Below are 27,248 nucleotides of genomic sequence, written 5' to 3'. Positions count from 1 at the left end.
TGTGCCCAATGGGAACAGTCCAGCCCGAACTGCCAGACCAGGTCCTCCCTGGACTGGAAATAAGCATCCTAGGACCAGTTTCGGGCTTTCAGCCCTCATCAGCCAGGATAGCTTGACTCCAGTGGCATGGAGAGCATGAGACCCACTCTGGGCATACACCTTCCCACTCGGTGACAAATGCAAAAGGAACAGTTGATGGACAGAATGCTCACTACACCACTGGATTTAAGGTAGCCTGGCTGATGAAGGGTGATTCCCTGAAACAGGTCCCGGGATGCTTGTTTCTGGTCCAGGAAGGACCTGGCTTGGCAGTTCGGGCTGGACTGTTCACATGCGGAACAGGGTCAAGACTGATTTGTATTTGGCTGGGTCCAAACTTTTGTGGTGAACAAAAAAATGATGGATTAAACCTAGATCCTTGTGACAGGGGTGAATGTTTGCATTATGTCCATCAATTGTTTCTTTTGCATACCTACAATCCTCAAGCTCGACTCCCAGGTGTATGTGACCCTGGTAGAGGAGCCGGTATCAACCTGGAGGAAGAGAAGAAAGGAAAATCATGAAAAAACAGAATGCAAGAAGTGGAGGACATGTGAAAAAGGAGATGTTGGGGCCAAAGAGAATTCTGAACATGCACTATAGAATGAACACGCTGAGAGGAAGGGGAGCGGAGGAGACACCAAAGGAAGGAAACCTTCCAGCTGAATAGAGAAATAAAGAATGAATCTGACTCCAGGGCCTGGGAGACATGGAGGAACAGGAGAGCCACAGCAGTGATTCAACTGATGCCCTTGACTGGTGGCTCCCTGAATACCCTGAGAGTCGTGAAGAGGATACCAAAGCCATTGATCCTCCAAGGACAGAGCAAGGTAATTAACAGGAGGTAAAATGGATGGCAGGATTGCAAGTAAGAAAGAGGGTAAATAAAGAAAAGGATTAAGATAACATTAGAGGGCCTGATAAGCAGAGGAACAGCATCAGACGGAAAACATGGAGGAATATATTGAGAAGCAGAACTGCACATTATCCATGCCGCGAATGCATGATTGGACATCCTTCATTGACCGATGTCCTGTAGCCAAAGGCCAAAGATCTAGAGGGCTCTGGCACGAGGGTCCTAGGGCAGTGTGTTGTGGCTTTTGCTCTGTAAATACATCAATTCTGATCTCCAAACCTGGCATAGACTCTATGGGAGACCCTTTCTGGAATGCTACATCCCTCCCCAAGAGCACAGAATATTCTACTGTGTATTTATTGTATTTGTGAAGCAGACCATGTACCTGATGGTGCCTCAGATCACCTGAAGAACTGCTCTGGAACAAATATTCCTTGTGAAGAAATGGGTGGACGTTCCGTGCCAGAATGTGTATCTGTTGGGACCAAACTAATCAATTCACCATGTGTGGTGAGTCGTAGGCATATGAGCTGTCAATGTGCATAGAGGTTTCCCTAGAAGGTTGATGAGAGTCCAAGCGATGGTGCCAGTTTCACGAAAGACACCTATTTCACTGGTGCAATTATCTCGTGCTGTGGCAGCCAGACATGCTTGTCTCCTGCTCTCATGATTGAGGCAGTTTGGGTTGAAGTTCAATGACATTCTTCTTCTGGCAAACAATACAAAAGGCGTTCAATTGTGTGGTATGGGCGTATGGCTGAGAGTACAACTGAAGACTTCATTACGATTTCTAAACCTGATCTTTGGAGGTGGATCCTTTTTGGTCATCTATACTACTGGACCTGATTGCCATGAGTGTTGAAAGTACTTACAGCGTTATAGAAACTCATTGTCTCTTTCTCTGCTCCAGAAGAACTCTCCATGACTTATTGTGGATGTTCTGAAGAATCTGAGACTTAGGTGGTCACATAGATTCATGAGACTTGCCCCAGTGTTGTTCAATTCCACTCAGAAGGTAGCAATGCTCCCCTGCGGCGCACAATGCTACCTTCAATAGCCAGAGTGGCACCTTCTCCATCTCAGGTCTGTGCTTGGACATCAGTAATAAATTCGGTGGTGCGGCACATCTGTGCCCTCAGAGCAGACATGTCTGCCGCCACCTGATTGACAGACCTAATGATGATTCAACATCTTTTTTATTCTTTTTTCGTTGAGTTTTGGTTAAACAGATAATCAAAAGGAACAGAATAACATCCATCAGCAGTTTCTTTGTGCATCTTGGAAAGTGGTAGGCTAAACCTCCAGGGCACTGAATGCTTACCTTAAAATACATCTTCAGCATCACCTTGTCAGACCATTGTGATGGGGCATACACAGTCTTGTTGGGCGTTCTCCAGCCTTTCACCTGTCTGAGGAGTTGTGCCACTTTATTGACTCTTCCCAGCATCCAAACTATACTATTAACTCTGCACAATCGAAGGTTTACCATTACCCAATCAAAGGTCTTGTTACAGCACAGTCGGGTTGACTAGGTCTTGGAGGTCGTCAGTTGTGGACTGGTCTATCCTCTTGCAGAACTAGGAAGCCACATCTCATTTTCTTGTTAAGAAGATACTTCCCATAAGTTGGTCTGATAAATAGCGAGGCAAGCGAATACAGGAGTTTGCAAAGATTACCACAACTTGAATGTGAATAAAAAGGGAACGAGTGTGGCTAGACAAAGTGCGAAGAGGGTGTGCTCCTCGCCTGCTTGGGCAAGGCCCCCCCTTTCAAGGCTGCATCTTGGTATTCTATTATGATGACCAAACAAATTAGCAAGTACTGGAGTGTCCAGTGAGGGAGTGTATTTTGATAGATGTAAAAGGATGATGGCGAAATCCAAAGATGTTGCCCACATCTTTTGTACTAGTCCTTGACGCTAAGATGCAGCTAAGATGGTGGCAGGCGGCGGTCCTGTATGGCAGAGCTCCGTCCCCCTTGTTGGGGTCCGGTTACTCTGTTGTGTACAAAGCATGTGGTTGTACAGTGGGCCTGCATTATGGCACATTGAGGAACTGCTCTTTGTTACAATGGAAAACCAGACTACTGAGAGGAATGCTTACCTAAAATCCTCAAGCTCGCTACTCAGGATAACGTGCACCTGGCAGAGGAGCCGGTGTCAACCTGGAAGAAGAGAAGAGAGGAAAATCATGAAAAAATAGGATGCAGGAAGTGGAAGATATGTGCGGAAAAGGAGGAGGTGGGGCCAAAAAAAAAATGACCATTCACGAGGGAAACCATTAAGTATGAACACGCTGAGAGGAAGGAGAGCTGAGGTGACACCAAAGGAAGGAAAACTTCCAGATGAACAGAGAAAGAAAGAAGGATTCTGACAGAGGAACGAGAGAACTGCAGCAGGGGTTTGACTGAGGCCCTTGACTGCTGGTCCCATGAATACCCTGAGGGTCGCGAGGAGGATTCCAGCGGCCACTGATGTTTGAAAGACAGTGCAAGACAAGAGACAGGAGATCAAATGGATGGCAGGATTGCAGGTAAGAAAGAGAGAAAATAAAGAAAAGGATTAAGATAACATTATCCAGTATTATGGGTGTCTTTCATAGATTCACATGCCTGAATCATTCCCCGTCGTGGAGACGGGAGTCTCCGGTACATAGAAAAGTAATGTCCTATAGACATACATAGAGAATAGTAGGCCTAAAGGCCTCTCCTTAGTAACATATCCATGTCCTTTTGTAAAAAGGACCAAACTCTAGACAAGAGCCAATCAGCTATCACCTCCCTCTAGAACCTTCCTGGCAGGAGCCTCAGTCCCTCAGATTTTCTACCGCACGTTGTGCTAAGGGAGTCTCCACCTGAGTTCTGCTCAGGTTTGCTTCTAAAGATTTATTTCTTCAAAAATTGGATTCTTTCTAGGTAAAAGCGATTTATTATGGCTGATACTCATAAGAAGGGTCTTTTTAGAGCCTGTAGTTCTTGTGGTAAAAAAAGGCTCCACATCGATGACCAACACAAGAAATGTTTATATTGCCTATACCCGGATCATTCATCTAAGGACTGCAAAATATGTAGAACATTTTCTACAAAAACTCTCAAGGACCGAGAAGGACGCCTTCTGCTATGGCTCCAAAGGCTAAAGGACAGAGACAATCTGGAATCTTCTGAAGAAAGGGAGAGCTCTTCAGTCTCCTCTGAACTGTCTCTCAAAAGGCCATGGGTGGCTTCCCCTAGCCCTCAAGACGCTCCTCCAAAGAAGACAGCTAAAATGTCTACAGAGGTCCTGTCAGCATCAGCGCCTGACAAGGAGGTTCACACCTTCAGAAAACCTGCGCCGTCGTCGACGACAACCTCATCGACATCATCATCGGCGCTCAGTAAGGCTGTGTCTCCTGTCTACGTCTCAACGTCGACGAAGACAGTCTCGACGACGACAGCATCGTCGACATTAACTTCTTCAACGACGATTACCCCATCGTCGACGGCGGGTAAGCCCTTGTCGTCGACTATTGTTATTAAAAGGTCATCGTCGACGCTCAAAACGCCATCGACGACTGCAGCGCCGACGACAGTATCGACGACAAAGTCAACTCCGTCGACGAAGGCCACGCCGACGAAGACATCATCGACGAAAACATCATCGTCGACGGGCACACCGTCGACGAAGGCGTCGACGATGATGAAGGCGCCGTCGGTAGTGGCACCGTCGACGAAGACGTCGTCGACGATGAAGATACCGTCCACAGCAACACCGTTGACGAAGGCATCGACGACTATGAAGACGCCGTCGAAAGCGGCACCGTCGACGAAACCATCGTCGACGACCCTGTTGGAGCAGTCGACGACGATAATCCCGTCGACGGCAAATGTCCAGAATAAAAAGACTGTCGGCAATACATCGTCGACGATCACTCCGTCGACGAGCCAGGTGTTGATGACTGAATCTGGTTTCCATTCCACTTCTCAGGTCAAAATCTCGAAAAGGGCAATCACGCCGGACTTAACATCTCCAAGCCGGGTGCAAAGTCTACCACCAGCTCATCTCCTACAAGATGAAGAATCTGATGAGGAGGATATGCTCCAGGCAAACAGCCCTTCGGAGCTAGTGGTGAAATGTCAAAGCTCGGACGAGGAAGTAGTCCAGCAGCATACAGTACAGACGCACATTACACCCATGGTGTGTCTGCCAGCATCTCCAGTGACTGATTTAAGATTTCTGATTGAGGACTATAAACAAAGATTCCCAGAATCATCAGCTCCTCAACCAGCGGCGACAGTGCCATCGCCACGGCCTCGACCGCCCCCCCTTGGTTCTCCAGCAGGAGAGGGTGCACATGTCTTGTCCTCCATCATCTGATGAAGAAGGAGAGGAAGATCAACCAGAGGAGGGCGATGTGCAGGATGACCAATCCATTCATGCCGACTATGACAAATATGTCATCGATTCTCCAGCGTCTCCTGTGCCCGCTACTTAAGACTCTCCACCGGTGGACATCGGTGGTTTCCATAATTTGATTGAGAGAGCGGCAAAACGCTTCCACATGACAATGGAATCTCAGGAACATGACTGTTTCCTATACGACTTTAAAGAACCGCTTTAAAAAGCAGCAAGATCAATTCCAATAATTGATTATGTATGGGAACAGGGTCCGCAGTTGATGCAAACTCCAGCCTCAATCTCGCCAGTAGTTCCAAGACTAGAAATGAAATACAAGGCCCCACCGTCAGCAGCGGCCTGCCTCACAGGACACCCTAAACCTGATTCAGTGGTCACTCAGGCGGCTCAAAAGAATTCAAGAAATCCCTCAGCTCCTTTGACAGCGCCACCGGACAAGGAGGGGAGGAAGTTAGACAATATAGGAAAGCGTTTTTGTACAATGTCAGCAATGACGGTGAAGGCAGCAAATACACTGGCACCTCTAGGACGATACAATAGACAGCTAAGGGCGGATATTGCACTGTATTTATCTGAGTTACCAGATGCCTCAAAAGAGGAAGTACAACTATCCTTTTGGAGGGTCAGACATCAGCATCTGAAATAATAAACTGCGCTATGGATGTGGCGATGACTGGATTCCGGCAGCTGGCCAGGGCCGCCGTTTTACGGAGGCAAGGATGACTCAAGGCAACCTCATTTAGACCGGAGGTACAGTCTAAAGTCCTAGATATGCCATATGATGGCCAAAATCTGTTTGCAGCTAAGATCGACAAAGCTCTACAAGCTATTAAAAAAGACACGGACACGGAAAGAGCACTTCAAATATAAGAACCAGTCCTTTCGAGGGAACAGAGGAAGAGGACAACCCTCATACAGAGGTGGTTTTCAGAGCAGATCATCATATTCTTCCAACCAGTGTAGAACCCAATATCAGAATCGCCAACAACAGCAGGGCCGACAATCCTCATACGGAAAGTCAACCTTTAGTGGCAAAAATCAAAGGAGGAACAATGGCGGACGCCAATGACCTAATCATCCAGCCAGTCCAACCCCCATCTACTTCTTTAAAGATTGGAGGAAAATTAACACATTTTCTCAGGAAAAACTACTACTTCTTTAAAGATTGGAGGAAAATTAACACATTTTCTCAGGAATTGGAAAAGAATAACCACGGACCGGTGGGTCCTTCAATTGATTCAATTTGGCCATTCCATGGAATTCGAAAGTATCCCTCCGACAACTCCTCCACGCCCAATGCAACACAAAAACCTACGATTGCTTCTACAAGAACTCTCAATTATGCTCAGGAAAGGAGCGATAGAGAGAGTACCATCGTCCCAGAAGGGGAAGGCGTTTTACTCCCGCTTCTTTCTCATTCAGAAGAAGGAAAAGAAATGGAGGCCCATTCTAGACCTCAGAGCATTAAACAAGTTCTTAAAGAAGCAGTCGTTCCACATGGTTACCATACAGGAGATCTTGAACCTCCTGGAGGAAGGGGATTTCATGACGTCCCTGGACTTACAGGACGCATACTTTCATGTTCCAGTCCACAAAAATCACAAAAAATACCTGAGGTTTGCAGTTGCGGGCAGGCACTTCCAGTTCCGTGTCCTACCTATTGGCCTCAAAACTGCGCCCCGCATCTTCACCAAGTGTTTTTTCCCTGGTGGCAGGTTTCCTCAGGCTTTTTATAGAAACAAGGGGGACCCAAAAGGTAGCTAAGGACCAAGGGTATAAGTCATTTGAAGAAAACAAAGGTCCTAAGCAAATTTAGGGATATAAACAAATGTAATATAGAACACGATAGGTTACTATATATTTTTCCTGTCCAGCCGGACCAGGAATTTATTTTAATTGGAATCACACAATAAAATTGAATACAAAGACAGCAGTTACTTAAAGTAGGGCACAGTCCTGTACCGTACTAGTGAAAGAAACACAGTGGTAGAAAAAAGGAAATACAAAGAGAGAATTTTCACAGGCAAAGAAAGTGAGCAGCAACCTGGACACTTTTTAAATCAGTGTAGGTAGTGTTCTCCAGAGTAGAGCGTACACAATGATACACAGCGGTTACATGTATGTCCACTTAAAAGAGTCAACGTTTCAATCCATTGCTCTGATTAGAAAGGATCATCATCAGGACTAAAAACAAGATTATATTGACTGGTATAAATAATACACCTGTTTAGAGAAAGAACAGGGAAGGAAAAAGGACAATAAAGTTTTTAGGAAAGCCAGGATTTCAGAAGTCAGCATTTTAAATGGTTTGTACACATTTACAGAACTCAGAACCGCAGTGAGCCGATTGGTGTTATACCTCTTAAGGGCATGTGCACAGGTGAGTCGAAACGTGCAATCTACATGGAACATAAAGTAATAGCACATTGTAAACCACATTGTGAAATGATTAGCGATCGTTTTTTTACCGCCTGAACAACGTGAGTGCGAATCACGGTATTTAATTCTAGCGTGAAGGTGCACTAGTTGTAACTCCGTCAATTGTGTTCCGTATCGGGCCGGGCGCATATACGCATGCAGTGACGGGAGCTATGAACAAGTATTGTACCCATAGTACTATAGCAGAGCCAGGAAAACATGGGCGTGAGTTTTATAGGCGAATGGGGTTGATGATAGCAGGCATTGTGAATGCCTTGGGAACTGTAAGGCTTACCTCAATTCAGACCCCCTTTTTTTGCCCCAACAGCGCAAGCTTCCATACAGTAAATTGAGACTCATTGCCCGAGCGCTCCTAAGTGGCTGTTGCTCCGCATGCTACCCCTAGCACTGCGTACCCTCTGAATTGAGGTAAGCCTTACAGTTCCCAAGGCATTCACAATGCCTGCTCTCATCAACCCCATTCGCCCATAAAACTCACGCCTATGTTTTCCTGGCTCTGCTATAGTACTATTGGTATAATACTTGTTCATAGCTCCCGTCACTGCATCCGTATATGCGCCCGGCTCGATACAGAACACAATTGACGGAGTTACAACTAGTGCACCTTCACGCTAGAATTAAATACCGTGATTCGCACTCACGTCGTTCACGCGGTAAAAAAACAATTGCTAATCATTTCACAATGTGGTTTATAATGTGCTATTACTTTATGTTCCATGTAGATTGCACGTTTCGACTCACCAGTGCACATGCCCTCTAAGAGGTATAACACCAATCGGCTCACTGCGGTTCCGAGTTCTGTAAATGTGTACAAACCATTTAAAATGCTGACTTCTCAAATCCTGGCTTTCCTAAAAACTTTATTGTCCTTTTTCCTTCCCTGTTCTTTCTCTAAACAGGCGTATTATTTATACCAGGCAATATAATCTTGTTTTTGGTCCTGATGATGATCCTTTCTAATCAGAGCAATGGATCGAAACGTCGACTCTTTTAAGTGGACATACATGTAACCACTGTGTATCATAGTGTATGCTCTACTCTGGAGAACACTACCTACACTGATTTAAAAATTGTCCAGGTTGCTCACTTTCTTTGCCTGTGAAAATTCTCTCTTTGTATTTCCTTTTTTCTACCACTGTGTTTCTTTCACTAGTACGGTACAGGACTGTGCCCTACTTTAAGTAACTGCTGTCTTTGTATTCAATTGTATTGTTTGATTCCAATTAAAATAAATTCCTGGTCCGGCTGGACAGGAAAAATATATAGTAACCTATCGTGTTCTATATTACATTTGTTTATATCCCTAAATTTTCTTAGGAGCTTTCCTCAGGCAGCATGGTCACCAAGTCTTCCCATATTTGGACAACTGGCTGGTGAAGGCACCATCCTTTGCAGGCACATCCAGATCCTCCAACGCCTGTCTCAATCTCTTCAGTCACTTGGGACTTACAAACAAACCAAGAAAAGTCCACTTTTCAACCTTCTCGCATCATCACCTTTCTCGGAGCAACTCTGAACACAGGTTCTGCAAAGGCGTTTCCATCCCAGGAACAAAAACGCAAGCTCCTTTCTCTAGCCTCAACAGTAGCCTCGAAGAAAACGTTGCCAGTTCATATCTTCAAATCCCTTTTGGGGATGATGTCATCATGAAATGAAATGAAATGAAATGAAATGAATGAAACTTATATAGCGCACGACTTACCCTGGGGCATCTCAGCGCTTGCTTAGGGAACCCGTCCTGGTATTCCCCTGTGAGATACCCTGGCAGGGTATCCACAAGGTGAAAGCCAGGCATCCCACCGCGAGGGGCCGTTGTGGAGATTAAGCAAGCTATTGCCCAGAGTCGCAGAGTGTGAACCCATGAGTCGAGAAGGCACCGGAGCGAGAATTAACGAGTCCGTGGAATTTTTTTGAGCCCAAGACCCGCCGAGGCGGGGAATTGAACCCTGGTCCCGGGCCGAACTCAAGCTCCAGGTTTGCCGCCTCTAACCCCTGAGCCACACTTCTCCTACTCATACCACATTGCCGTCTACGGAAGCGTCCCCTACGAGAGGCTTTGTCCAGGCAATGGACACAATGCACAGGGTCGTTCGACGACCGCATAACTATTACAGTGCGAATCATCAAGGCATTGCAATAGTGGATGTCGTCAAAAAACCTCTCGCAGGGACTAACATTCCTACTTCCCGCAGCTCCTCATGTCATCACAACGGACGCTTCCTTGGAGGGTTGCGAGCTGTCCTACAGGAACTACAGATAAGTGGCAAATGTTGAGAGCTGGAAAAACATCTCCACAACAACCTACTCGAGCTGAGGGCAGTCTTCCTGGCCCTACAGTCATTCTTGCCAAGGATCAAGAACTTTCTAGTGCTCGTCAGGACCGACAACACTATGACGATGCACTATCTAAACAAACAGGGAGGGACGCGTTCGCAGACACTCTCTCGCGAATCGCAAAAGATCTGGAATTGGCTCATTCTCCACAATGTAACGCTAAGTGCGGAGTATGTCCCAGGCAAGGACAATGTAATTGCAGACGCGTTAAGCAGGCAGAGGACATTGTCGCACGAATGGGAACTGGACCAGGCAATCATCGACCAGATCTTTTCCAAGTGGGGATAGCCGCGAATTGATCTATTTGCGACCAGAAAGAACGCAAAATGCCCAAACTTCGCACGCTGGCATCCCCAGTCAGGGTCCCTAGGGAATGCATTTTCCATCGCATGGCGCAACGTCTTTGTGTATGTATTTCCGCCATTCCTGATGCTTCCCAGGGTCCTCAGAAAGAGGAAAGCGGAGCCTTGCACTCTAATTCTGATAGCCCCATTCTGGCCAAGACAACACTGGTTCACGGAGCTCCATCGTCTATCTCTAGAGACACCGATTCATCTGCGCCAGTATCCATACCTGCTCACAATGAACAACAAGCAGGTTCAACATCCGGATCTGAAGACTCTCAGGTTAGCCGCCTGGCTCCTGAGTACCGAGAATTCAGCAGTCTAAACATACCACTGTCGGGATATTCTAGCCAAGGCAAGAGCGAATAGCACTAACAAGACGTATTCCCTGAAGTGGAAGCGCTTTTGTGTATGGTGTACGGACAGAGGAATTCAACCTTTTTCCTCTTCTCCAGAACAAATCTTGCCTTATCTACTACATCTGGCACAGTCTGGCCTAGCCCACTCCTCTATTAAGGTACACTTGGCAGCAATATCACGTTTTTAAAGGACTTCAAAGGGTCCCTCTCTATGGTCTAGCAGACTAATTAAACAGTTCCTGAAAGGACTATACAGATCTTTCCCGCCAGTACGGATGGCTCCACCAACATAGCATCTAAATGTGGTTCTTAACCAACTTATGACACATCCGTTCGTACCCATACACAAGGCTGACCTAAAGTACATCTCGTGGAACCAGCTCTCCTCCTTGCGCTTACATCTGTAAGGAGGGTCAGTGAAATGCAGGCATTTTACATCCAGGATCCGTTTCTACAGTTTAAAGACGACAGGGTGATTTTGAGGACCAATCCTAAATTTATCCCTAAAGTCCCGTCGGACATCCACTTGAACAAGCCTGTAATCCTACGATCATTCTTTCCAAACCCCAGCACTGCAGCTGAGAGGTCGCTGCATTCATTAGACCTTAAAAGGTGCTTGAAATTTTACATTGATAAGACCAAAACATTCAGGAAGTCTAATCAACTCTTCATAGCTTTCAGTAGACCTAGGAAAGGTCTACCGCTTACCAAACAGAGTATCTCCAGATGGATCTCTTCAGCGATTACTTTCTGTCATGACCGAGCTGGACAGCCATTACGGTCTAAAGTCAGAGCTCATTCTACAAGAGCTATGTCTACATCTATGGCACTCTTTGCTGGGGTGCCAGTCGTGGGCATTTGCAGGGCGGCAACATGGAAGTCGCCACATACCTTCACTAGGCATTACTGCCTCGACACAGAGCTGCTGAGGGATGCGGCAGTGGGACAAGCAGTATTACGCCATCTATTTCAGTAAGGTGAGCCTTCCTCCGTCCCTCCATCCTTCTCTGATAAGCACATTTCTATGTTGATGCTTATTGTTGACATTTAATGGTGGTTAATAGTTGCATGATATGTATTATCTAATGACTTGCATATGCTGTACCATCAGAAATGTGCACTCTGCATTGCTTGCTACTCTGATTCAGGCATGTGAATCTATGAAAGACACCCATAATACTAGATAAGAAATGCGTTACTTACCTGTAACTGCAGTTATCCAGTATTGGTGTCTTTCATAGATTCACATGCAACCCTCCCGCCTTCCCGGGAAGGACTCACCTAACTCTCTCAGTGTCACGCCTACTTAGCTTAGTTATGTTATGTTATGTTATGTTATGCGTTTTTATTAGGCGCACAGATGCTCCAGCAAAGGAGCGTCCTGGCGCCCGACAAGGTAGCAGCACAACACAACGAAACAATAAATCAGACAATTTTTAAAAACTAAGGGAATAAGAAAGTTTTCACCGCACGGCGAAAGGAAAGCAGATCCCTGAGGGCTCGGATCGCCGGGGGAAGGGAGTTCCAGAGCACCGCCGCACGAACTTGAAAGGAGCGTCCGCCGGCCATACACCGCTTGAAGCGCGGGACAACAGCCAGTTCTAAATCAGCCGATCTTAAAGCTCGGGCTGGTATGTAGTGGGACAAAAGTGTAGAAAGAATCGTAGCTGGAGACCCCTTGAGAGTTTTGTAGGCGACGCAGAGGACCTTAAACCGGATCCGCTGAGCCACCGGGAGCCAGTGCAGCGAGCGCAGGGTACTAGAGGTGGGGCACGATCTAGGTAGTCCTACCACCGATCTTGCTGCGGCATTCTGGATCCGCTGCAGGTGTCCAATCTCTGCCTGGTTCAGGCCTACTAATAGGGAACTCGCATAATCCAGCCTAGAGATGACAGTGGCTTGGATCATGAATTGCCTAGTGGAGGCGTCAAAAAACTTGAGCACGCTTAGTGCGTACGAAAATCTGAGGGACTGAGGCTCCTGCCAGGAAGGCTCTAGAGGGAGGTGATAGCTGATTGGCTCTTGTCTAGAGTTTGGTCCTTTTTACAAAATGACATGGATATGTTACTAAGGTGAGGCCTTTAGGCCTACTATTCTCTATGTATGTCTATAGGACATTACTTTTCTATGCACCGGAGACTCCCGTTTCGACGACGGGGAATGATTCAGGCATGTGAATCTATGAAAGACACCCATACTAGATAACTGCAGTTACAGGTAAGTAACGCATTTCTTAGAGGTGCTGATAAGCAGAGGAACTACATCAGACGGAAAACATAGAGGAATGAATAGAGGAAGGAAAACCTTGAGGAAAGCACATAGGTAAAAGAAGAAGAAGAAAGAAAGGCAGCATTGATTTTGGTGAGCAGGATCAACTGTAAGTAGGAAGCAGAGAAAGAAAAGGAAAGACGAAAAAGAGAGGACAAGGGGCCTTATTTAGAGTTTGGTGGCCTAGTACTCCATCCCAATGTGGCCCCTATCCTGTCTGCCTCATTGCCAGGTATAAGTGTTCGTAGGATATAATCCACGTGTTATAAGACGAACATCTTCTTCCTCTTTCTTTATGGTCACTTATTAGAAACATTGAAAAGCTGATTACAAATAACTTATTGGCGATTATTTATTGGTAAAAAGCCTGAAGTTATCTTCTGTCCCTGCACACAGACATATACCAATAATAGATGGGCATCTTAAAAGGACACTGGAAGTTCCATAGGTGACATTATTACTTTGCCTGTGTAGTACCGAAGGCAATAAATATCTCCATCTCTTTTTACTAAGCCCTGTCTTTCTGAGCCAGTGGTAGGGGCATTTTCAAGGAAGTCGCCAGGGCCTTCACAAGGCTGCCTTAAGGGCCACATTCTCATATCTCCATGCACAAAGCACACACTGAGGTTTTATGCGTTGATGGCAGGAAATAGTTTGACTTTAGGCAGAATTGGTTTCTTTAAGTTACAGAATCTCTTGTCAGTGGCCTGCACCAGTTCGCGTAGCTATAGGTAGGTCTGAAAAGAAACATTTTTAGACATTGAACCTTTCTGCTCAAAAATAAGTTGGACTGCACACAGGCATGATAGCCTTGCTGTATGTGAACAAGTGGGGAAGCGGTGCCCGTGGAGGATTGAAAAAGAGCCATGCTGGTCAAGACCTTTGTTGGCCAACCTTGTGTGGGCGAAGAGTGCGTTGTAGCAGAGATAACAGACACCAAGAATGCTGAAACACATTTATTGAAACAGAACCTCAGAATTATAGTGTCCTTGAGCTCTTGTGATCCTTTTCATTTGTATGTTTTTAAATATAGAAAAAATATGAATCCTGGATGAGACAGTATCCATTGTGACTGGTCAGAATGTCTCCATTACATTACCTATAAACGTTTATTCAGCGAATCCTAGATTCTTTAAGCTTCAGGATTATTCCTCCGGTTACAACCTAGCAACAGTGGTACGCTCACTCATTCGTGTATTATCAGCAAGGTAATTTCATACTTCCACATGAATGAGGGATATAGGTGTCTGGTCATGTTTAATAAGTGATAGGGAAATCCAATGCAAACGCTTATAAGACTATCTTCTAAAGAATCCCCCCTTACTATGGGATAGAAATGCCCTCACCCACTATTTATAGCATACTTCATCATTGCCACACGCACAATTAAGGGGAAGGAGTGGAACTCCTACTACAACCGCCTCTAAATATACTCATCACACACAAAGAGAAGTATGAGGTAAACAGGCAAAAATACTCTGTTAGAAAATTGCCCTCACCCACAAAGGTTTGTGGCATGCTTCATCACTGGCTTTCTAAACACACCTCTGCGCAAGCCAACGGATGAGGTGGAGCAATAGGGTGGGGGAAACAATACAAACACATAGAAGAGTATGAATCAAAGCAAAAGTTAAAGTGCAGACAAAGTTGAAACTAACTCAACGTTCTCCTAATACCATTTTTATTCGTGGATTCCCAGGTTAGAGTTAAAAAGGTTTCATTAAACCAGTGGTTGGTTGTGAATTGGTGAATTATGGACCTATAACCCCGCCACTCTGCAAAAATCGTCGACATGTTTCAGCCAGACTGAGGGCCATATGTATGAAGGTACCCATTTGCGAATCTCAAAAAGTGATTTTCAAGAAATCGCTATGTGAGATTCGCAAATTGGTATATATGTAGAAAATCACATTTTTTTTGCGATTTCTTAAAATTCCATAATTGCGATTAGCAAATTGCGAATCGCAATTATGGAATACTTTCCCATTCATTTCTATGGGCCAGGAGTCCCATAGGAATGAATAGGAAATTATTCTCAATTTGAGAATCGCAAATTGAGAATAATTTCAAGGGTGCAGGGGTGTCCAAAGGACACCCTGTTGCACCCCTGAAATTAGCATGGGTGCACATGTGGTGCACATACATGCCCTAAGGGCATGTATGTGCTTCACAGTGCACTTTCTGAACCCATTTGAGCTTCATACATATGGCCCTTAGTGTCTTCCCGGCTTTCATCAGGACTACTAGATCCCTACCTTAGTCAGTAGATCGAAGTTTGGACCTGTGTATATATACGCAGATCATATATTCACACTTAGGTAAAACTGAGTTTCACTGTAGTTCGTGCTCGAATAGGCCGACACTGAGACTCTGTCCCTTCCTTCACAGCATTGGGAGCGACCTAGACCTATGACGCTCCTACTTCTCTTTGTGTGTGATGGATACTTCATCATCGGGCAGCTTAGACACTCCCTGTGATGCCCTTAACATGGGTAAAGCTAAATCTTTTTGGGGTTTTGAATAATTTATGTTGGGCTTAAAGATTTTATTAAAATATGTTTAAAGCTGCCTTGGGGATGCACCATCAATTTTGATCCCTTATTCAGGGGTTCTTCGGACAGGATTAAAAGGTACCTCAATAGATGGTCACTGGGCTTGATCACCCTCCTATCTCTCAACTTCCAGGCAGCATGTTTTGGCCAATCATCATACGTTACTTAGGGTTGATAGCCTTTATCAGGTCTACATGCTCCTGATGTCTGAGTCACTGTCAATGTCAGTCGTTCAGAGAAGGCAGAGTGATGATTCACACACCATGCATGTACCTTACTCCTATTGTGAGTATACTGACGAAAGGAGTTTTTCCCTGTGAAAATAGAAACAGTATTAATCAAATACACCAGTTTCTTTGTTGGACAATAGGTTCTTACTCGTCACGACCACACGAATGTTGGCCATTCTACATAAATCTGGGTAACATAACTGTCGATATTAGCTCTAATTCATGTGTGTGCTCTCATGAAATACCTCACGTTTTGTGTGCAGTGCATCATGATTTGCTGGGTATTCGCATTTCACAAAATAACGTTTTCTAACCAATTGTGAGACTATAATGAATGTAAACCGCCCAACATTCCTGTGAATGTGACGAGTAAGAACCCATCTTCTAACAAAGGAACTGGTGTATTTGACGAATATTGCTTTTATGTTCACGGGGAAAAATTCCATTCGTCAATATACTTACACTAGGAGTAAGGTACTTCCATGCTGTACGAATCATCACTGCCTTTTTCTAAGAACGACTGACAAATAGTGGGTGATGATGGATGGAACCATGGGAACATTCACATCCAGTCATGGGAACAATCCAGTCCGAACTGCCAGGCCAGGTCCTCGCTGGATTGGAAACAAGTATCCTGGGACTGATTTTGGGGTATCACCCGTCATCAGCCAGGTTAGCTTGAATTCAGTGGCATGGAGACCATGGGACCCAAGTCTGGGCACACCCTTTCACTTACGGCGAGTAGAGCAACATAGTTGATGGGCAGAATAAGGAACATTGCAAACATTTACCATTGTCTTTTTGCTCACCATGCCACCCCAGTTTGCTGTGTTTGCCCTAAGTGGCTAAGGGGATGCCCAGACGTGGGGGCCTTGCTTGCTGTGCCACTGGATTCCAGCTTGCCTGGATGAGGAGGGGTGATACCCCAAAACCGGCTGGGCCCAAGCTGGGCTGGCATGGTGAGCCAAAGTATGATGAATTTAGTCTCACTTAACTGGGGGTGAGAGTTTGAAAAGTTTCAGCACTCAATCTTCTCGTTGTGTTCGCTATAATAGTGGGTGAGGGCACTTCCATTCCATGATAAGGGATCCCTTACAAGATAGTCTTGTTAACTTTTGCGTTGGATTTCGCTGTCATCAACCTTCAGGTGTGCGATAATGAAGTGAGCGAGGATGGTTGGTGGATACATACCTCTTTTTTGTGTGAATTGTTGTTTAATCGGCCTCCTCCTCAGGAAATGTTACAAAGTCTAGATGTGATTCAAGATCCCACATTAATTTCGTCAGGGTGTTTTGCTCTACTTTTTAGTTTTAATGACAACTGATGATCTGATAGGAGTGGTTTCAGGCCTAGAAACCTTCCCACCTGAGCAAGGACCGCTAGTGTTTTCTTCTGAGATATGTATGGCGCTTATTTAGACCACTATGTGTGTATTCTGCAAAAGATAGTCGTGGTATGTGTCTAACAACAGAGGCCAAGTTTCATCAGGCAGTTGAGGTAATCCAGCCACCTCCAAGAGGTGTATATAATAGACACAGGACAAATGGGATTATCAGCAGAATTGCAATTTTAATTTCAATAACTTTCTTGGTCATGCTCGATGAATCCTCTAGAATGTATTCACCTCCTGCACTCAAGGCTTATTAATACAATGGAGGCGCCTGGTCCATTTATTCATCCACCGAAGGACCAGTTTGAGACATTCCCAATGGTCTAATTAATGAACTCTTCGAATTCCTCACTGTTTTGACAGCACATGCCAGGAGACATCCATCCTGTGCCCCAGCAAGATCCTTGGTGTGTCCAACAGAAATGTTTATGCGGCCAGCTTAGAGATATTCATTGGCATGAGCTATGCATTTTATATAATCCCACCAGAAATATGTTGTTTTGGCTGGGTACACTGGAAGTGTACCAGAAACATCATTGTTGCACAGCACAGACTGCATGGAGCAAACGCCTCGCCCCACTGCAGAAATAATCTTTATGTGACTACAAACTACAGATGATATTGCCATCAAAGGGTATGCCCCATAGCACCATTCCACTATCCTCAAGCCTCTAAACTCAAAACTAGTATGCCCTGAGAATACTGAACAACAGCATAACTATAACTTTAGGATGACATGATAAAACGTGGGACACCTGCTATTATGCAAAGTATGTGGAATGTATTCCCATTTGAAACCTGCAGTCTGAAGCCCCCCACCCCCCAACCACTTGAGAAAACATATTATGACCTAAAAATGAGCACGTTGTCGCCTGGAAACCTAAGGACCGTGGAAGAAGTCTTTGTGATCCATGTCTATTCTTACCCCTGGTCCTGACATACTCTCACCCCCTCGCACTCACCACCACCATCCATACTCTAGATTGCCATCCCTTACCTTTCACCCCACTTATCCCTTCTGCTATCTCCCTCATGTCTCTTTATTCATTCCACCACAATCTCCATCCCTGCCTGAACTGTATCACTGCCTGCACTGTAACACGCGATGTTGTTTATGGGTAGTTCAGTGCTATATAAGTTCCCTACATAAATGCATACTGTTGGACATGGGATCTCCAAGTCACATAGGGTAGCTTGGCACTAAATGGAAAGGCTTACTTCAAAGGCACATGCGTTAAGTTTGCGTCACACCCTTCAGTAACATAACGTCCCTCCACTAGAAAAGGAAGACATCACACCTTCTTAGAAAAATACGGGCTGTTTTATAAAATTCTTTTGTTATATTTTCTCCCTTCAGTAGTTCAACAATTTAATACACTGAGCATTTTAACCTTTCTCTCAATCGTACCCTGTAACACCACTGTGCTTTGTCTCTTATGTTTTACACATTCACTAGTATTCAGTTCAGCAACCCCTTAGCATTTCAAACTTCCAACAATGATTTTACATTACGATGCACTGTCTTAATTCTCAGATTCGGCACCTCTTACAACAACGGTTTGCACTTATAAGAGAAGGTTTATAAGACAATGTTTCCAAGAACCAAAGGATTATCATCTATACTTAGATTCTCTTTTTAGGCGTTCACTGGTTGTATTACGTGAGGCTCACTTAGAAGACATTTCATTTTTAACTCGAACCAATACATCAATACATCAGTCAGATTGAAGAACTTCCCCCCCTCTCCTCATCTAGTCGAGCACTAGTTGATTTAGCCTTTATCTGGCATCGAATTACAGGTTTTGTTACACAAAGGCTCTTCACAGTCTGGTCTGCCAACACGCTCAGTTGTTAAGTACTCCGATCAAGTCTCTAGTGCCCTCCAAAGATTATCTTTTTAGCTCAGCCCGCAGCTCCAGTTTAGTTCCTCCGGGCTCCGGACCATCCAGACTTTAAGGCTGAGAATGTAGGTTTCTATTTTCGGACTCCCCCGCCTTTACCATAGAACCTGCTTACTTGTTTTAGCAGAACGCCGCTTCCCACTTCACTCGGCTTCACCAGGAATCCGCTAGCAAACCTCACCGCCAGCTTTGGGTGTTCCGGGTTGAGCCGTCGGGATCGCGTCTCGGCGTCTCCTCACACGAGTGCCCTCCGTCACAAGCCGCACACTGGACCTGCGCAAAAGAACAGCATCTGAGGCGCAGGGCCGCCCTCCTTCTCACGCCGACGGCAATGCTCTCTGTAAGTTCCGCCCTCAAGCAATTGGGTCTCTAAGGCCACTCCGCCCCCTGACACTTCTGGACGGTGCTCAGTGAGCCTGCGCAGGGGAACAGCGTTTCCTCAAACCGGCTCTACCATCAATCGTTCGCTCCACAGTGCGAACAGGGATCTGGTTTAACGTCGGTACCGGGTCCACGGCCAGGCTATCTCTCCCTCACACAGCGGCAATGCCCTCCAACCCAGGAGCGTGACAAGGAAGGGGGCGGGAACCACTTTCTCCACCACACGAAGGTAACCGATGGAGCCCAGACTACGGGGCAGTGTCCAGAAAGATCCGGGTAAGGTTAAGGCTGAATAATTCTCTCAGTCCAGGCCTTGTTTTCTCAAAGCTCCAAGGGCCGGTAATTAACTCCCTTGCCAGAGATAGTGGTTTGGAAGTCCCAATTCAGCTTGACTACTCTACCCTTTCCTTCTCCTCAGAGGTCCATCCTAAGGCTAGAGGTCAATTCCTCCTAACACGTCGGGGGACCCCAATCAGGTACAAGAAGGAGGTCATACAGCAGGGCCAGATCTGTAGGGAAGGGGCAGTGGCAGCAGTAAGGCAGCAACCCTCTGACAAGAAGTCAACCCTCTGAGCTTCCTAACCCTCTATCCCCACAGCCTGCACTCCGACTGGTTCTGTGGCTACACAAAATGGCCGACCAGGTTCTGCCCTTATATACCCCCTAGCCTCAAGTGTCCAGAATAGGCCAGAAGGTTCTAGAGTCTCCCTGTGTTACCATATGGGCCCCTGCTCCTGAGGTGACAGTTAGGGCAGTTACTGACCAACATTTTGTGTGTCTTGTAAATCTAGTCAGAAAGGCACCTAGGCCTCAAGAAAAAAACTATGAGGGCAAAGAGCACCTAACCCCTAGGTCAACACCTAAAAAACCAGTGGACATAAAAATGAAAGGTTTTGAGGGGCAAAAAGGGGACAAAAATAAATAAATAATTAGGAGGGACTACCCAAAGGGCAGACAGGTGTAACACATACATACATGCATTCTTAACACTAAACAAAGTGGGGTAATGTGCCTACTTACTACTGCTTGTTGACTGGCCTATTGTGGCCCATTTCTGCAATGGTGCTGTGGGCACTTCTGTACGATTACTGTGCGACAGATTCACTGTAGTGCTGCATGAATGTAGCATAGACCCTAAATTATGCTCCTACTATACATTACTGTAACGCCATCAGGCATGGCCCGTCCTTAAGGACTGAGGGGCCCGCCACTTTTGCTAACTCAAGGAGTTTCTGTCAGGCTGAGCAAAGATCATTGTTTACATACAGGTCAGGCAACCAGGCGCTGCACCTGGCTGCATGGGCTGAACTTTGCCAGGCAGAGGATTTCACAGCCCAGTCGGTGTTACCTCCTTGGCCTGGCAAAGTGCTTGGAGGTCCTCCCCCTCATGATGAGGGGGCGTGTCATAGACTGAAACCTAGGAACTTCAATTTTAACCCCTTCCCTGCTGGTGACGGAACCACTCCGTCCTCAGCAGCGGTCTCGCTGTGCTGATGACGGAGCGGTTCCGTCACGGCCCGCTCAGAACGCCTGCGCGGAGCGGATTCCGCACCTGCGCTGAGCGTTCCATTGAGTGGGCGGGGCCGTGACGGAACCGCTCCGTCATGAGCACAGCGCAACCGGGGCTGGTGACAGAGCGGTTCCATCACCAGCATGCGCCCGGTGCGCGGCCCCCCCTCCGCCCCCTTAGCACAGCGGCGAAATAGCCGCCGCAGTGAAGGGGTTAAACCCTGAAAGGGCTATGGCTGACTGTCCATTAGTGACGCCTCATCACAGAATGGGGAGGGATCAGCAGTCCCAGTCCAATGAGAGGCTGCACTGAGGCTTGCCTCCCACCACCCAAAATCTCTGCTGCGGCCCAGTGCGTTTTTTTGGTGTGTTGCGTGTGCATTTGCATGTAGGAATGTATGTGCATTAGTGTGAGTGGGTGCTGTGAATTGATGTGCTTGTGTGTATATGCTTGTGAATGGTGGATGTATGTCTGGATGCTTGTGAGTGTATGGGCGTATGTGTGCGTAAATGTAGATGGGTGGGTGTGAGTATGTATATGTGTGCGTATGTAGCCCACCCGCCCCTTCGCCTGCTCAAATTATCAGCCATCATCAGCTCCTGAATTCTTGAATGAGGGGTTGTGCACAAAAGTAGCAGGTACTTCACTCCCCCTACAGCTAGAGATTATGGCAATGAGTCAAAAATAATGGGATGAATTCTCTAATTCATTTCAGCCAGGTGCAATTACTAGGGACTGTATTCAGTCCATTGTGATTTTTGCTCTCTGTACCTCAACAGACTGAGACCGACCTTATGCAAGTCACTCATCCTTAACCCTGCTCCAATAGGAATAGTCCAGCCAGAACTGCCAGGCCATGTCCACTCTGATGAGGTACAAAAGCAACCCCAAACAACTTTCGACTTATTGGATCTCATCAGTAAGGTGCAGCTTGAGTACTTTGGCCCAGGGAGCTCAGGATCCACGTTGGGCATACCTATCATACTTACGGGCACATGCATCATTGTCAATTGCATTCGCAAACTGTGCGAATCGCAATTTTCGGCCGTTTGCGAATGCAATTGACAAAACTGGGATGCATCATGTTTTTCACAAATTTAGAAATGGCAATCATGTTGCGATTTCTAAAATTGCGATTGCATTTAAGAAATCGCAATTTAAGATTTCTTAAATGCAATGCATGAACATTTTAAATTTGCGAATTCGCAAATAGGGAAAGGCAAATGACCATGAAGTTGACCTTCATGGTAATTTGCGAAAACGTTCAAAAATGCGCAAAAGTGCATTTTTGAAAGTTTCATTTTACACACACACATGCCCTTGGGGCATGTTTGTGCGAAAAATGCACTTAAAGTTATATTTCAGGGGTGTAGGGGTGGGGGGTACTTTGGACCCCCCCTGCACCCTTGAAATTGCATTTTCAATTTGCGATTCGCAAACTACTAATCGCAAATTGAAATGACTTCCCATTCATTCCTATGGGCCTCTAGGCCCGTAGGAATGAATGGGAAGGGATTCCTTAATTGCGATTCGGAAATTGTGAATCACAATTAAGGAATTTTAAGAAATCGCAAAAGAATTGGGATTTCTTAATGCATAGCCTTTTACGATTTCTTAATTGCGATTCCTTAATTTTCACAATTAAGTAATCGCAAACGGCAACAATGATGCAAGTGTCTCTTATTCAGGAAAACAAAAAAGTGATGGGTGGAATGCTTTGATTAATGTCAACCAGTGGTAATTGCAAGAGCCACAATTGAGTCATTATTTTTGCACACTTCAAGAGAAGAAGGCGAGATGTACATTTAAACTATGAAACTGAATTAAAGACATATTTGAAACATTTTGGTAGTGGCTGAGCTAAATTCCACTTTCACTATGATAAGCCTGACATTGGATTGCCATTGTTGGAAATGTTTTCTTTAAGTCTTTTATAAGACGTTTCCGACTGTCAGTTTGGCAGCCAGAATACCAAAGCCAGAGCCCCACATATTATGAAGGGCATCTATGGCATATTGTTGCCATCCTTGGCATTAAGGTGCCCATCATAGCGCAATAGTAGCCCTGATATCATGGGGTCCATACATGCATCTTGTGGGTGTCAAAAAGGGAATTATTAATTTGGAACCGTGGGACATTAACCAGCTAAATAAACACACCCTGGTTGGGTCTTGACACAAGACTCAAAGAAACTCGCCTGAACCCCTGGAAGCTGTGGCACAAGCAGTTCTCACGTCTAAAATACCAATAATTTCAGCAACAATAAAAAACAACTCATAATGTACTTTTGATACACTGTGACTTATGTGTTTGTGATCACAAAATCTGCAACTTTGCACCCTGCATACTTTGTGCCTGCAAAAACCAATCATACATAACAAGAGACACACTGCTGTGTTTCCAAACACTACAGCCAAAGAAAAGTCTCACAAGCAAATAGGATATATCTGTTATTTAAAAATGTTGTGATATGTTATTTGGTCTCCAATGCCTCTGGATGTCCCATAGCCCAGAGCAAATCCAGTCGGCTGCCTGTCACACCAGTGCTGAGTCTGTTAAGTGTAATAGAACAAAACACTCAACATTTGTTCTCATACAATTCAAAATGTCCTAACTTTCCTATGCTTTTATCCTTCCCTTTCCAGACTCCTTGCCAGCAGCAGTTAGACCAGGTCTTGGAGCGCATCTCCTCCATGCCCCTCCCCGATGAACGAGGTCCTCTGCCTCTGGAACACCTGTACGTGCTGCATATTCCCAACTGTGACAAGCATGGACTCTTCAATCTCAAACAGGTGAGTGCATGCTGCCGTCACAGCCGCGCGGTCAGCGGGGGTCATCGCAGTAGTGTCGCACTGGTACCGTCAACGTGGATCTATACTCCTTACGCCAATCCCATACCACATTTTTATTTTTAAATCTTTATATTGAGTTTTCCATTTCATTGTAAAACAAAACTTAAAATACACAAAAGAAACAAACCTTCAATGCCATAACCATATAGTGAAATGTATGAAATTGGTTGGAAAACTGAGTCACCATAAACGAAAATATACGACCAGCTCGAGAAAGCCTTAACATCATCATCATAAGTTGGAGGAGCAGATATGGCAATGATTAAATATTTCTGGAACCATTATCCCTCATTTGTAATAATTCCACCACCAGCTCCTTTTATTTCTGAGGTTGCTCCAATCTCACTCTGGCTACCTCATCCGTGCCACCCATACACACAAATGCTTGGTTATGGTTTTCTGGCTGATATGTTTCTTGCCACACACTGATTTTGTGATGTGGTGTACATCTAGATGCTAATATGTGATTTCTTGGCACAAAGGATTGTATAAAGACTCAGGTGAAGTAGTGCTAAAAGAGTTAAAAGTGGAGCAGAGAATCTTCTGAGGTCATCTAACTCCATCAACTGCAGTGAGGTGTGTGAACTTCCCGATGCCACAACTGCAGCAACACTTTCCAGATGAGTAGTTTGACCAATATCCGCAGACTTTGGTGTCAAATTTTGGTCTAAATACGCCAGAAACGCTTTAAGACTTCATCATCGACTTTACTCAGTGGCTCAGCTGCGGGGAGGAAGCTCCGCACTGGGGCCAGCTGCCTCAATGCAGACATTGATGACCACGTAGGTGCACTTGTTTACTCAAAGCAGAGGATCAGGGCTAAGGAGATAGAGTGGTATTTTTTTTTAAATAACAAACTTTATTTAGAATTTGACTGCAAGACACAGCATCATACAGTGCAAGACCTGGTCGATGTACATGCATGGCATTACAGGAAGTGCAGTTGTCAATAGTGTATAACATTGTGTACTCATTTCGATAAACCATAGTAACTACACCATTTCCCCCTTATACTTTCATGCTTTTTAGATTAGCCTCAAGTCTTTAAGATTGGCTTCTCTTTATGAGCGCACCAGTCCAGCCCTGCAGGCCAACTTCTAACAGTCGGCAGCTTATGTTGCCTCCATGTGCGGGCCACATCCGGCTAGGCAATCAAGCGAGCCATCCCCACAAAAATATGTTCAGCTCTCGAGCCCCCTGATGTGTAGTTCCTAAAATACATAGGATCTGCACGTTTAGACAACATAATTTAAGGAACCCTCTGTATTTTCAGGAACTACATGACATCCACTTTGGGTGCCATGTCATGTAGTTCCTAAAAATACATAGGAGCTGCGCGTTTAGACAATATAAACTAAGGGATCGGTGTCCAGACTGATTCCAGATACCCCCAAAGGATATGTTAGCCTTTAGACCAGCTAGCTCACAGTACCACCATAAGCCCCCTAATCTTACAAAGGAGTGAATAGTTTCTGGCAACTATTGAACATGACAACCCTTGATCCTGCAGGGATCGTGGAAACAGTACAGTACTTTTCGCTTAGTCAATTGTACTCACTTAGTCTCAGAGAGGTACACAGAACAAACGATGGGGACGTTTTCAATAGGCATTTATTGAACCAGCGTCATTCTAGTATAAAACATGTTTGGTGCGACAGCCATTAGACTTGAGCAAATGTAAAAGAATATAAGCACCAACAGAGTAAATAGATAGAAGGTAGAATTCTACCACGGTGCTGCACAGAGAATATATGCAGGCATATAATCATGACAGTAATCAAGCGTACTCCTACGATGCAACCCTACCTAAGTGTACCTAGCATGTATGTTGGTGTATAGCCAAGAATCCCCTAGGGTAGAGCCAACCCCGTTACCTGATGGAAGAGAACGAAGGACCCTGCCTTGTATCAAGTTGTAGGATGGGTAGAATTGCCTCCAAAGGAGTTTGTTATACTAAAGAAGTTGTTTTAGTTATGTAACTAAATTGAGTAGATAACTTAATTATCCTGGGTGAAATTAATTAAAAAAGCTTCAATGAACATTCATAGACTTAACTAAACATAACAATACTTGACATAAGACAAAAACGAATAGACATGTGTATAGGCAAAAAGGTGAATTTTATCAAAATTAGATCATAAAGGGAAAAATACAAAGCATAAAGAATGTGCAAAACAGGGATACAGGATAAATATCACGAAATAAATCAAAAAATCTCTGTGAAGCCTGTGAGCGGCCTATCCAAAATAAAGATTATGAGAAAATCTCCTTTGGATAAGGTTGAGGTCGACGTTTCGGTCTTTATGGATAACTCTTCAACACCATCATCAGGACAGTAGACAATTAATATTGTAAATCCCTTGAATCAATAACTTTAACTCCGCGTGGTGGAGGCAGGTGATATGTAGAGCCGGGGCAGAGGTAAATCTCTGAATTCACGAGGATGTTAGCAATTGGGGCTTATCTTATCACTTATTCGAACCGCATCCACTATTGTGGAGGGAGTCGCAATGAAGTTCAAGTCGTCTAAGGTGGACGATCTGTAAACGCATTAGGCAGAGCAGGAACGCGAGCAATTAAAGCTCTGCTCTTTGCATGTCAATCCTCGCAAGTTTGTCGAGGAGATTTCAATTAGTCGCCAAGTCGCCAGGAATGCGCGATCTGTAAAAGTTCTCAATTCCGAGATAGCAGGAAGTGTACGCCGTCACTCTGGAAGCAAGAAGCCAAGAATCCCCTAGGGTAGAGCCAACCCCGTTACCTGATGGAAGAGAACGAAGGACCCTGCCTTGTATCAAGTTGGACACCCCGCAAGGGATGTCAGAGTGATGCGTGTTGTCGCTTCTGCAGGCCAGGACCCCAGTGTCTTGTGTCAGCGTGGAAGCTTCTCCTCTGCCTATCTAGTGTTGGTATAGTTCATTTACATCATAAAGATAGTCTTGGGGTTCCTTACACATTGGATATGTTGTGAGTACGATTCTGTAAATGAGCCTAAATCAATACCTGCAATTATGCAAAGTAGTTCTTTTGCCCTAGGATGAAGATGACCATGACTTTTATACAGAGTATGTTAATCCCGTTATGCACAGCATGTGCAGGGACTTTTGTAAGAATTCTCATGCATAATAAATGAGGCTAGTTTCAAGGACACTGATCGACATTTATTCAGCACATAACTGGGCAAACGGTCAGTGCTAGAACCGTTATGCAGAGCAAGGTAGGCCAAATGTAGGTGAAAAATCTTGTAGCTACTGAGGTCGAGATTGGGGTACATTGTTATACATAGCACCCCTACCTCCTCCATTAACCCTAGTAGTGCACTACTGAGCGTTTACTCAGGAGGTGGACTGGTTAAGTCAATGTTAGACTGGTAGGCTCACTGGAGACGCTTGAGGGATCTGCAGGT

At 45.2% G+C, this 27,248-nt stretch overlaps 1 protein-coding gene across 1 annotated transcript in view; it reads left to right on the top strand.

The window, feature by feature from the left end:
• The window catches only part of IGFBP2 (insulin like growth factor binding protein 2), a 369,361-nt gene that overhangs the window by 274,169 nt on the left and 67,944 nt on the right, over nucleotides 1-27,248 (top strand). Inside the window, exon 3 of the mRNA XM_086954489.1 lies at nucleotides 23,639-23,785. Within this exon, the coding sequence (XP_086810615.1) occupies nucleotides 23,639-23,785 (147 nt within the window). The remainder of the gene's footprint in view (nucleotides 1-23,638; nucleotides 23,786-27,248) is intronic.

This window comes from Lissotriton vulgaris, chromosome 2_1 (genome assembly GCF_964263255.1).
Source record: "Lissotriton vulgaris chromosome 2_1, aLisVul1.2, whole genome shotgun sequence".
Classification (NCBI taxonomy): Eukaryota; Metazoa; Chordata; class Amphibia; order Caudata; family Salamandridae; genus Lissotriton; species Lissotriton vulgaris.
The sequence above is the reverse complement of the archived record's forward strand: the minus strand, read 5'-3'. Positions and strand labels throughout refer to the sequence as shown.